General features: G+C 51.2%; 3 protein-coding genes across 3 annotated transcripts; 1 reads left to right on the forward strand and 2 right to left on the reverse strand.

Annotated features, from left to right (window-relative positions):
• Positions 1 to 983: 983 nt before the first annotated feature.
• N7533_011257 (RXT2 domain-containing protein) lies at positions 984 to 2906 on the reverse strand (the record flags this gene model as incomplete). Its single annotated transcript, XM_057107907.1, has 5 exons — positions 984 to 1004; positions 1195 to 2288; positions 2370 to 2523; positions 2638 to 2780; positions 2834 to 2906. The coding sequence occupies 5 exons, from the start codon at positions 2904 to 2906 to the stop codon at positions 984 to 986; spliced, it is 1485 nt and encodes a 494-aa protein (XP_056955285.1).
• Positions 2907 to 3327: 421 nt separating this feature from the next.
• Positions 3328 to 7304, reverse strand: N7533_011258 (uncharacterized protein; the record flags this gene model as incomplete). Its single annotated transcript, XM_057107908.1, has 4 exons — positions 3328 to 5099; positions 5153 to 5266; positions 5325 to 6939; positions 7005 to 7304. 4 exons carry the CDS (start codon positions 7302 to 7304, stop codon positions 3328 to 3330), a joined length of 3801 nt encoding a protein of 1266 aa, XP_056955286.1.
• A 1344-nt stretch (positions 7305 to 8648) lies between these two features.
• Positions 8649 to 11494, forward strand: N7533_011259 (alpha/beta fold hydrolase; the record flags this gene model as incomplete). The annotated part of the gene is made up of 2 exons (XM_057107909.1): positions 8649 to 10470; positions 10539 to 11494. The coding sequence occupies 2 exons, from the start codon at positions 8649 to 8651 to the stop codon at positions 11492 to 11494; spliced, it is 2778 nt and encodes a 925-aa protein (XP_056955287.1).
• Between the last annotated feature and the right edge of the window lie 987 nt (positions 11495 to 12481).

A 12481-nucleotide genomic window follows, 5' to 3' on the forward strand; every position in this document is an offset into this window, starting at 1 on the left:
GGCATCGCTCTATACTAGTGGTGTCATTCCTCTGGAGGCGGAAATCGACAGATGATTCTTTGAAAAAATTATGAGTGCATAAGGAAAATTCTGAATAATTTGCATTCTGAAAAGAATAAGTAGTATCTATCAAAAATAGATAGAAATAGTGAAAAAAAAAAGTGAAAGTGAAAAAAAACACCCGGGTCCCCGAGTCGAACGGGGATCACTGTTGCAGCACTCGAAGTCTGGGAGGGGCACTACCATTTATGCTAACCCGGGCAGATTGGAAAGTATTTTCCAATTTTCCCTCATCACCGAGCAAATGGCCGAATTCGGAGTCTGACGTCGAATGCCTGGTGATTTGGGTGGAGGATGGAAGAGATAGTGGCGTCTATTCCACGCCAGAAGCACTTGATGTATCATGATTCAACACCTGGTGCTATATTGATTTCTGTGTATGTCTTACTGTGACTATGATTTTTGGCATGACAACGCTTTTTTCTCTACCCATGTCACAGTGTTTACTACTAGTGTAGCTTTCCTAAAACCAGTGACTATTATAATAGTGCTTTCGTATAACTTGTGGTGGCCCACTACCGTACTGCTGCCACCACCATCTAGTTAAGTGGTACTATTTAGAAACTATCTACTGGTACTACCTAGGTATGGATGCCCCTCCACGGTCACGGTGGCCTTTCAAATCGCTTATTCATAAAATCTAGATTCAAGCTGTCTAACCATTATCAAAATACCCGTTCTCCTGGTATATTGGATGTTGCTATTGCTGGACTTACGAAATTCTACAGAATATCTCTAAAATGAAACGGAGATGGCCTTAAATCAGGCATAGCTACGATCAAGACACGTAAGTGCAGTGCAGTGCAAGACGTAACATAATAAATACTCGGATGAGATTGGTACATTGACTATTTCCATCTCCAAAAAGGGTATATCGACACCGTGGGGTTCCTGGGTACCTGAGATGCACCGCCATAGATCGATCAAACACCACCAACACCACGCTATGAGACAGAGACACGAAGGGAAGCTAAACAAGGGAGTAGAGACGGGACGGGACAGGGACAGCAGAGACAGCAGAGACAGCAGAGACAAAGACAAAACAAAGAACCGAAGAAGATAAGAGCCCACGGGAGAAATGAATGCTGGACCAGGCTGGACCAAAAAAAAGCGAGAAGAGAAGAGAGAGCCTACTGCCTTCTGCCCCTCCCCCCTCTTCGCCGTCGTCCTCGCCTCGTCAACAGTCTCAACCTCATCCTCATCAGTCCCTTTCTTAAGATCCTCATTCTCCGCCAACCCCCATTTCTCACGATCATACCAGTCCTCGCCATCACTCATTTCCCCCACATGGCCCTCGGCTTTACACCACTCCAGCACATCCGATTTCATGCGGAAAGCGCGCAACAGCGAGTCGAGCATGTGCTCGAAGCCGCGTACCGTCTCTTCTTGTTTCTGGATATATGACCACAGCAGACGGCGGGTTTCTTCGGCTTCAGCGGGTGGTAGGCCAAAATTCGCATCCGGCCGGACGTCTTCGGGCATTAGGAAGAGGGGGTGTGGGTTGGGTAGTCCGCTGAGTGTTTCTGTGGAGGACATGGGCGATCCGGGATTGTCTGCGTTGGCTTGGGCGCGTGTCGTCATACGGCGGGGTGGTTCAGGAGATGAACCATCGTGCATTTCTTCGTCTTGCTCTTCGGTCTCATTATCTTGTACGTCGTTTGCATTAGTTCTCTTACTTCCGTTCGTTTCCTCTTCTCGCTTTTCTAGGGCCAATTCCTCGGCGCCTGTTGGGTGTTGTGGGAGGTCGGAAACGGTAGCATCAGCCTCTTCGGACTTGAGGACCTTCATAGTCTCGTTTGTCTCGGCGTGGTTGGGGATTTCCGCCGATGCGAGTGGAATTTCCGCCATCTCGACGTCGTTGTTGGTCGTGCTGGCTTCGTGGTGAGTCTCGTTTTGTGCTTGTTGGATCTCGACTGAGTTGAGATCACCGTTTGCATACGGCTCGATGCCATTTTGTCTTTGTTGCTTGGCGGACGCACTGTGCCTGTCATCGCGCGGCTCGAAGATGTAGCGATCTTCCCCGGTTTCGACGATACCGCAGGGAATCCACCCGCCATCACCTAGGAATTGGCGGTGCAGATTTCGTGCTCGCCAGAGTAGAGCCCTTTCCTGTCGTAGCTTCTCCTCGACGGCAAGGGTCATTTGTTCGAGGGCTTCGGATGTGTAGGGCTGAGACATGGAGGGATGAGACGGGAGTTCGGAGGGGTGTTTCAAAGGGCAGAGGAGCGCTGCGCAAGAAAAATCGTCAGTCATTTGTTTTCTTTTCTTCCCTTATTTCATCTTCGAGGGGTTTCAATGGTATAACGAACTTTCTAACGCGATTCCCGAAAACGGGTTCTCTTCAGCGGCCGCAGCATCGGCCTCAGAATCTTCATCCTCCTCTTCGAGTTCATCGCCTTCGGAGTCATAGCGGATTGGATTGCGGTGCAAGATGTACCGTGTGTATCCAGCGTGATCGATTTTCTAAGACATTCAGTATATTGTCAGCGTCTTTTCTTTTGCAAGTTTCTTTCCAAGACCAGCTCGGCAAGACGTCCGAGCACCTCTCTCACGCTGTGAAAGGAATCCACCACGCACCTCTTTGTAGAACTCTTCCGCATTGATGTATCCCATTGCGCCTTCACTGACGAATTTCGCATTCGCATGCATTTTGTTGCCGCGGTTGGTCGGCTGCGTGATAGGGTCGTCTGGACCCGAATCTAGCCGGGAGAAGAAGAGACCTTTAGCAATGCAATGCGGTTTTGCGGCCATTTCAAAGGGGAAAAGGACTTACCATCGCGCTCGCGGCGCAAGGCTCGCTTCATGCCGATAATTGTATCGGCGATCAAGGCTGCTTGTGTCGCCATAGTTGCGAGATTGGTGCCCACGAGGCGGATTGGATGGTCAGCGCGTGGGAGGGGAGGGGGGAGGAGGAGGCGGTGAATGCAAGAATTCTCTGGATATCCCACTGATGTGGTTCCAAAGAGGGAGTTCACTTCCAAGTGGAGAATGAGGGAATGAGGTGCTAGTAAAGAGGGTAGGATGAAGTTAAGAAGGTCGTATTGGGAGAGAAGCGGCAGAACAAACCTCCACGGGGAAGTGACGAAGCTCCGGAGCTGCGATAAGGGTTGCCACGTGACTAGCCAAGGGCAGCCCACCCTGGCACTGTTCCTGGTGGATCTTCATGTAGTTTAATTTAATTGAGTATAGGGGAAAGAAACCAGTTGCCAATTAAGTACATTTCTCATGATATTCAACAATATATATGGTGGGGAAGAAGAAACCGTTCTAGTCATCCGCATCAACCCAAACCAGAACCCCCTTCTTATCAGCCCGCATCTCACCAGTGGGGAGCACCCGCAATGTCTTATTGAAGTATGTATCAACAACCACCAATTGCGGTTGAATCCAAAGTCCACGCTTCGCCGCCAGGATGTTATACCTCACGGTATGTCTGCTTAGCGGGACCAGTTGGATGACAGTTGTCTTAGGACCACTAAAGGCGAAGTATTCACTCGCTTCCATCATCAAGTTAAAGGTCAAGAAGTGCGTGGATGGATTCTCAAGCGTGTATTCCAGATGAATCAGGCCAGGCAGCTTAGTCGAAGGCGACGACGAGGCCAGGATTCTCGGTTCGCCCATTGGAACGACGAATCGAGGTATCTCGAGGACACTGGTTGTTGTGGTGGTGGTGGTGTTGGCGGACTCCTCTACACCTTCGGATGAGATCCGGCGCCAGGTGATCTCCAACACAAAGCTGAGAGATGTGGGTCGGCGGTCACCAAGAAGTTGTTTCTGGATGTCGAGGAAAAAATTGGACTCGCGCAGCTCTTCGGGAGAAATATGGGGCGCCTCTGCACTGACGAGAACTTCCGGTTCGATGTCACAAACGGCACCAATGCTTAGGTCCAGGAGTTTCAGAGCCATCTTTTCAATCACGAGAGGTTCCAGAGCGAAAGAGACCACTTTAGAGTTGAGGCACCATTTTTGAATCAAGCCACTTGGTTTCGATCCAATCTCACCTGCCAATTCGTCGCTGACGGAGAAGAAGTCTGGCCAGGGAAGGGTGTGGATGTGAGGGAGAAAGTCGTAATTAGCTTCGAAGGGTCGGACGAACGAGAGCTCCACCGTGATTGTCTTTATGATGGGTGTTTGGACATCGGAGACCAGGTGGTAGATGGTTGAAACCTCCAGAGAAAACTTCGCGGCGTCCTGGGTATCGGCCAGCACAACGGAAAGCTCCTTGTTCATACCACGATCCAGTAAACCAACAGTCCGCTTAATAAAGTGAGAAACACCTTCAGTAGGGGTGCTGGTGCCCGACTCTATTGGTTCGGTGCTGCCGTCTGTGTCGGACCATTCAAGCTTCGCTGTAGATTCCGGAGCACCAAAGAGTCTGATCTCGGCTGATACCTCGGCGCCCTCATCTTCCTCGTTGTGAATCCCGATATTCAATATCACCCGCTCATTGGTATAATATGTGGTTCGCAGATTGGGGGTCGAGATACGAATCTTGGGCGGTTTAGGCATGATTTTGCATCGTCCGGTGTCTCGATCTTTGCCAATCCTTTTGCGCGATGCTCCCTTCTTGGTTTCTTGCCACCAATAAGACTGGCGCTCAGTGTTATCTGTGATCACGTATGCAAGGTCAAATTTATCCTCCTCGAGGTGCATCGCTATGGAAGCGACTTGAGCATCTCCAGCCTCACGTGGAATGCAAGTCAGATTGAAAACCTTGGTCTGCGATGGCCCAATAGTCAGATCTGCTATTCCAATGAGCGTGGCCAGGGCACCGGTTGGAGATTGAAGAGATGAGCTGCCCGGGTTGCTGGGTTCTCGGGGGGATAATGATGAGATACAGCATTGGGTCGTTGTGTCAGAGTCTTCATTATTGTCGGATTGGATTTTTACTGGTCGGAGACATCCTTCAAAAACAAGTTTGACCTCGGAGAGCTTTATTGGTGCTGATTTGGACTGGGCGCAGGATGAAATAATCAACTGGGCTTGTAAAGGCTCGCCAACGTTGCCTTCCGATTTCTCAAAGACAAGAGACGCGGTAACTTGGTGGAATTAGCAAATGCATTCGCCATGGGCAAGCCTTTGTTATACTCACGGCTAGTCATGACATCCTCGGCCCGGAGCACGACTGATGGCTTAGGTTTCTCCAAGGGAAAGCTCTCGAGGCTCTTATGGATATCATAGTGCCATGCAGGTCTCGATGGGAATGCTTGAAAATCTCAAGTTAGTACTTCGCTGTCAACCTAAACCCCGCAGTCGTCACTCACAATTGTTTAGAAGTTCCCAGTCCACCTTCAAAACCGTCTCTTGGTCTTGAATTTTCAAAGCGCTTTCTCTGAGAGCCCAGCCAAAGACTTCCATCAGTTGCCACCAGCCAGATCGACGCCAGGTGAGTGTCGCCCAGTGTGGTTGTAGAGCCTTGTAGGCTTCATCCCATGAGCCGATTCGAATGTATTCCTGCGCGATCTCGAGGCTCAAACTCTCCACTTTGCGAGTTTGGTGTCGTTTGGCGAACTCCTCAAGCGCCGCTCTCAACGTGCTTAGTATTAAACTTGAGTGGTCGAATCCGATTTCTCCAGGTTGAGGGTATTCTTGATTCGGAGTTGGTGCGAGGTATGTATCGTACATGTAGGATTTATTCCCAATTTGAGAAACAGAAGATTGACCAGGTGGCAGCCGATCTTCGTCAGGAATCTGACCGGCAAGAGTTCGCCGAATTATGGTATGCTTGGCTGAGCGGTACAGCCAATAGCCTTCGTGGTGTAGTTGTTCCCATGGGTTGACTCGTTCAGGATTTGGAATGGACTTTTCGGGGACACTGAATATCGATGGCGCCTGCGCCGGGTCGATGGCAGTTTCTGGGATGTGGAGAGATGAGCTTGCTCGGCGGATAAGCTGGGCCATCATCATTGACCACCGTGCTTCCCAGGCCTCCCATCCATAATTCTTGCTACCCTTCCCCCTTCGGTTGACGATGCCTTTGGTCTGTATCCTGTGGTCAGCCCAAAAGCGAGTCGCAGCAGTAGTCTGACCCGTCCAAAGGAGACAGCGGATGATGCGAATAGCAAGCGCATCCCCCAACAGCCGTGCATCGTTGAAGCGGGCATCCCAGCCCGCGATGTTTTCAAACACTTCTTGGCCGAATAATGTTTCATATGCACTCTCGTAATTCCGGCAGGCTGCATCCATTTCTTGGCGAAACTCGGCCAATATACCAAGTTTGAATTCGTAACGAACATTCCATCCTTGTAGCGAGAGCGTCTGAGAAGTTCCGGTGGTCGGAGGTGCAGTCGGGGGTGGAATCGTACTCCTATTACGCTTCCGCCGAGCATGCTTTGACAGATCCCGGTAGTACTCCACAACAGTTGGTTGTAGCAGGGAAAATAATGAGCTCACGAAGTCCTTCAATTCCGCTGTCGTGGCATCCGGTGGGATCACAAAAATGGATTTTTGGTCCAGATTTGTCGCTCGTCGAATGCCGGCCACTCGGTCATCAATTTCGCCGTCGTAGCCTCCGTCGCCCTCTTCGGAGATCAAAACAGCCACAAATCGCGTCTTGTATTCTGAAGCTGCCCAATCCTTCTTCAAACTATTAATTTCGATCTTCAGCTGGTTATCGCGCAGCGAGTTCATGTTTGGGTCCAGCGAGAAAGGGAAGAAGTTGAGCACCGCTGCAGGAACAAGATCCTGGTGCTTCGTCACCCACAATGGAGTGAGCAGGCCATCGGGGAAGGTAGGCGACCCGGGGGACAGCGATGAGATGGGTGAGTGAAGGACATAAGGTATTCCTGACGCGGAGACATTGGACTCGGAATCGACCGTGGGGCTAGCGGGGGAGGAAGTTTGCGGAGGGTCGGCTTTGCGCGGTGGGAGTTTATAAGACTAGCGGAGTGACATGATGTTAGCAGAGTCCGTATCTCCAAGGGCTCCCCGAGATGAAGACCTACCCGACCAGTGCTTTTGACTTTGTATCCAATGCGTGGAGCAGATTGATTTCCATTGGAGCTCTGACTCTGGCCCGCCTTCCAGGGCATATGTGAGCCATCCTCGGCGAGCAGAACTCGCCGCAACTCCTCCGCAACAGCCCCGCTCAGCGGAGGGAAGTCAGAGAAGATATGGTGACCCCGCTCAGCTAGCAAGGGGTATTCGGAAACCGATTCATTGGCCTCCTCTGGTCCTACTTCGAGTCCTGAAAGCAGGACCAAAGGGAGGTTGTGATTGACGTAGTCGTCTGGATAGGCGTCCATTGCGGACGAGGTAATTGGGTTGGAAAGCTGAATCACCGCATTTCTTTTCGGAAAACTAGCAGGGTGTGGTCTATGGTTGATGAATGGTCTGGTCTGATCTAAGCTAAGCCGAGCTGATCTGAAGGGAACTGAGGAGTGTAAGGGAAATGTGGGGGAAAGTGGTTGCGTGTACGGAGCAATGCGGTGCCAAGCTGCCAGCATCGGCGACATTCTGCCGGGCGGTCAGTCGCGTAAACAATCGACAATGCCAGGTGATTATGGGAAATATAAAATGCTAGAATTAGATATGACTAGAACATGCCTGCCTACCTAGGTAGGTATAGATGAGGAGTGCAAGTTTTCTCATGGCTCACAAATAGACATACTACTCCAAGCCCCGTCAGTCCAGGTGACTCGGACTCGGACAAACTTGGGTGCCCAGGTGTGTATCCTTTGAAGTACCTAGGTACGGATCACCTAAGCTTAGGGAATATATAGTTCAGTTCATGCTGCTCAAGGTTGGGTATTTCAGCACTCCAGGGCTCCACCCAACTGCATACCTAGGTACCTAGGTAAAATCCTCAGAGATAACTTGAATGTCATGAATATTAGTTTTTAATATACTAGTAGTACCTATATACTATCAGAGTATACCTAGGTACTCAATATCAAGACTACTAGTATCTGGTCATCTCCGAGATCGCCGATCGTGCATTCTGCATTCTGCAGTCCACGTGGATGATAGTATAATACTTAAAAGTATATAGTACTAGTAGTATAACTATAACTAACATACACCGCAAGTATTATCCAAGTACCTTGCACCACTCCTCCTACCTAAATATACCAAATATCATGAACTTGAACCCATGATCGCTATCCGCCCTTCCCGTTTAGGATAATCACAAACGAGTGGGAATGAGGAAATGGGAAATTAGGATCCATTCTAGTGGAGCTGAAGGCGCAAACGCTAAAACCCCCCCCAGATCGCATGGAAAACTTGGGATCCTCCTGAACAATCCTCCAGGTTATTACATACTGCCCTTTGGGACACACTCTTTACCTTATTCACTCCTTTCACTCCTTTCACTCCTTCTGTTCCAGATTTTCAAGTATACCCCCTCCTTATCACCACCACCAACCACCACCAACCGCCCACCCCCTCCACCATCCGCAAGGGGCATCGCTTCGAGACCTCGCAGGACCATCCGACCGTCCATTCTCCTCTCATCTTACAGATCATGCGCCTGTCCTACCCACCACCCTGCATATCTGGTTGATCCCGATCCTGGTTGGAAAGAAACACTAGGTGTTATCAAATACTAGGTGCTATCATATCCCTAGGCCCTAAAACTATTGAACGCCATGCATCTAAACGAAGGTGCACCCGCGCCTAAACCCGCCGAATCGGCCCTGCTCAACCGTCGTCGCCGTCGCAAGTCTCTCCCTGGCCGCGCAAAGGGCACCAGTGCCGATCCAACCTCGCCCGAAGTCATCTCGTCGCTAATCTCCTCATTGTCAACCATCTCCGTCCCGCTCAATTCGCATTTCGATAACGTGCCGCGCATTGACTCCAAGGACTCCAAGGACTCCGATCCTGGCTTGCCCGAAGTGCCTCACACTGCGCCGTGTTTCTCTGTTCCTCCTTCCAAACAGTATGGTCATGGTCATGGTTATGGCCTCGGCGTGAACTTGGGCTCCTTCGCTCCGCTTGAGGAATCTCCCCACGACAACAACCCGTTCTTGCACCCGGATGATGCTGCTTCAGCCCCTGTCATCCGCATGGCCAGAGCGCCGCCCTCGCCAAAATCTCCAAAATCCCCGCGTTCGCCGAGATTTAAATCTTTCAAACAGAACGAACCCTCCGCCAACCGTCCGGCCTCACGAGACTCCTACACCTCCGTCCGGACAACCCACGAAGACACTGCCTTTGGCACCATCAGCACCGAACCGGGCCCCCGCCTGTCCACGGCTGTTAGCATTGCATCCAATAGCTCCGCGGGGCGTAAAAGTTTAAAGGGGTCGTTTGCTCAGTTCGGACTGTTGAAGAAGGCTTCACGGGAATTCGGGAGTGACAGAGACTCATCGTGCGACCGTTTGCGCAAGACAAATAGCCTGAACGATACCCTGCGCCACAATATTCCTCGGAGCAGAGCGAGCTTGAGATCCATGCATTCCATGGCGGATGTGGCCGAGGAGGCGGGCCTAAACGGGCTCAAGGAAGAGCCGAGTGATGGCACTTCTCGAGACCTACAGTCGATCCCAAGCACCCCTGATAATAACAACCCCGGCGGTATTGGAAGTGGCCGGATTATCCCCACCCGCGATTCTTCTCTTCGACATCGACACAGCCAATCCTCAGGCTCGAAGCCACGAAGGTCCGCCCGCCACAGTCGATATCCGTCTAATGCCAGCAAGGAATCATCCAGTGCAGAGAATGGGCTACCGGGCTCGAGCAATGACGCGGAGCAAGTGACCAAGAGGATACAGCAGCTAAAGGACCAGCAACAGAGGATCAAGACCGAGCTGGAGTCCGACGATACCCCTGGCAAATCTGCACCCACAAAGCCAGTGGAGATCTCTCGCAGCACCAGCCATCTCGACCAGGAACGTGCAGTTCAAAATGGAGTCAAATCCGACCGACTGGTCAATGACAGCGCGCCATCTCCCTCGATTATGACAGGGAAGAACCGCACAGGTAAAACCGGGGCCCCACTGTCCTCAAAACCCACCAATTTCTCTCCACAAATGTCCAAGATTCCATATGAACAGTCCGAGCACGACAAACGATATAGGCGATCACTGGAGCCCATCACCCCCACCAAAGGTCATCGCCGCACGCCGTCGGGCCCGACGTCCACCCATCGTCCTTCTTTCAATAACGAGCGGCCTTCCAGTGCCGACTCCATCGATCTAGCCGTTGATGATTATACCTTTTCTCCCAAGTTGACGCAGCGAGTGCCTCACCCGACTACTGGCCGTTCTATCGCATTCTCGGAGGTTGGCAACCCTAAAGGTCACGTTGTGCTATGTTGTCTCGGAATGGGTCTCACCCGGTACCTGATGGCATTTTACGACGAGTTGGCCCGGACTTTGAACCTGCGTCTAGTTACTCTCGATCGCCCGGGCGTTGGTGAAAGTGAACCACATGGAGTTGATGAGCCAAGTACTCCCCTCAGCTGGCCTGGTGAGTTCGAGCCTTTTTTTTTCTTCTCGGGAGAGATCAGGAGTGTTTAGTTGCTAACCTAGTACTAGATGACGTTGCCATTGTGTGCAACTATCTCCGAGTAACCAAATTCTCCATCCTCGCCCACTCAGCCGGAGCGATCTACGCCCTTGCCACGGCCCTTCGAATCCCCCAACATATCCGTGGCCGCATTCACCTTCTAGCGCCATGGATTCCTCCATCCCAACTGTCTACCATCGGATCTCAGAAGGAGCCCGCTCCCACCAACGCAGTTCCTTACTCCCAACGAATCCTCCGAGCCCTCCCAACCTCCCTCTTGAAAGTCGCCAACACAAGCTTCATGAGTGCGACCAGTGCCAGCATCACGACCAGTCTTCCAAAATCACCCAAGCGCTCAAAGCGCAAGGCAGCCAAAGAAGCCAAAGAGGCAGCGGGCAACGCGGAAATCCCACCCGTGCCCATGATTCCCAATATCATAACAGCGTCTCAGAGCCAGTCAGAGGATCCCGCACCACTCGGCAGACCAGGAGCTACGAGGTCATACTCAACTCCCGCCCACCTCGCCTCATCCAGGAAGAGCGACGCCACTCTTGGCTCGCGCGCCAAGTCCCCGGAAGAGGAGCTTGAACGCCAGCAAGACTATGACACCCGGCTTACACACCGGATCTGGGAGCTCGCTACTACGAATGCGAACCCGGCTGTTGACCTGTTGATCTGCCTGGAGCGCCGCCAGACGATTGGGTTCCGGTATGTGGATATCACTCGGTCTGTCGTGATTCAACACGGTAGTAAAGATACCCGCGTGCCGGTGGATAATGTCCAGTGGCTGGGCAAGACCATGCGTCGCTGTGAGGTGCGCATTCTCGAAGGCGAGGGACACGGCTTGATGGCTTCTGCTTCGGTGATGGGCAGTGTCTTGACTGAGATCGCTAAGGAGTGGGAAGATTGGACGACTATCGTTCAGGGCCGGCGGAGAGCGACTGCGAGTCACGCCGCGCGACCGGGCCTTTCTATCCAGACCTGATTCTGCCGTGGCCGCGGCCATTCATTGACCTGTTGGCGACTTACCCAACAAAAACAGAGGCAACTCTTATAAGCATTATAAGCAGCGCGAGTGATGCCCCCGGCTCGATCCTGGCGGTCCCTCTCATAATCCCCTTCACCTCATTCCTTCCTTGAAGATCAGCCATAACTGGATTGTGGTTGAAGCCTTGACCCCGTTCTTCCTCTTCCCTCGCGCTATTTACTCTACCCTGACCTGACCCCTACAAGATCTACACATACATACAAACAGCCCGACACACCCCTGCATAAACCTAATATTGACCGATGTACGCCCCGTCTATGGATGTTCTGATTCATTATCATGTGGAGAGAGACTCGGACAAAATACTGTTATTTAGCATAATACCCAATGTCAGCGTCTAATCTAATGATATTTAATAATATTTTTGCGGAAGTTGGAGTAATTTGGCCTTGGGTACTACCTAGCCTACTACCTACCTAGGTCACGGTAGGTACCTAAGTACTTTTAGTACCTAGGTATGGACCTCCACAGACGAGATATATTTCTGAGACATCGAGAGGGTCACCTTTATAATACTAACCACCTCCACTTTTACATCCAGGTGGCATGTCCCCACTCCGAGTCAGAGCCCTGGAGGGAACTGGGCAGAGTCTAGAAATGTTAGCTACTAGTATCATTCAAGGCACCTAGGTACTACTAAGTATATGGTAACTGCATACCAACTTGAATTTGTATCTGTAGAGTAATCAACCTTGGAATCCACAAGCTCAATGCCAAGCCACCAGGGATGGCCGATAAAAACCCTTCCCCACTTCTCCTGACGGAAGCACTGGCGAATTTAAAACAGAACAGGGTCCAGCCTCGCATGAATATCTATTTTGGACATACCCAAGTCTGTCAGGGTACATAATACAATACTAGTATATAGTATATTTACTGGTATAAAAGTACTATTCTCTCCCTGCTGGAATTACTATACAACTA

Source organism: Penicillium manginii (genome assembly GCF_028828005.1).
Source record: "Penicillium manginii strain IBT 31320 chromosome Unknown utg000008l:1.0-3226943.0:1.0-3228205.0, whole genome shotgun sequence".
NCBI lineage: Eukaryota > Fungi > Ascomycota > Eurotiomycetes > Eurotiales > Aspergillaceae > Penicillium > Penicillium manginii.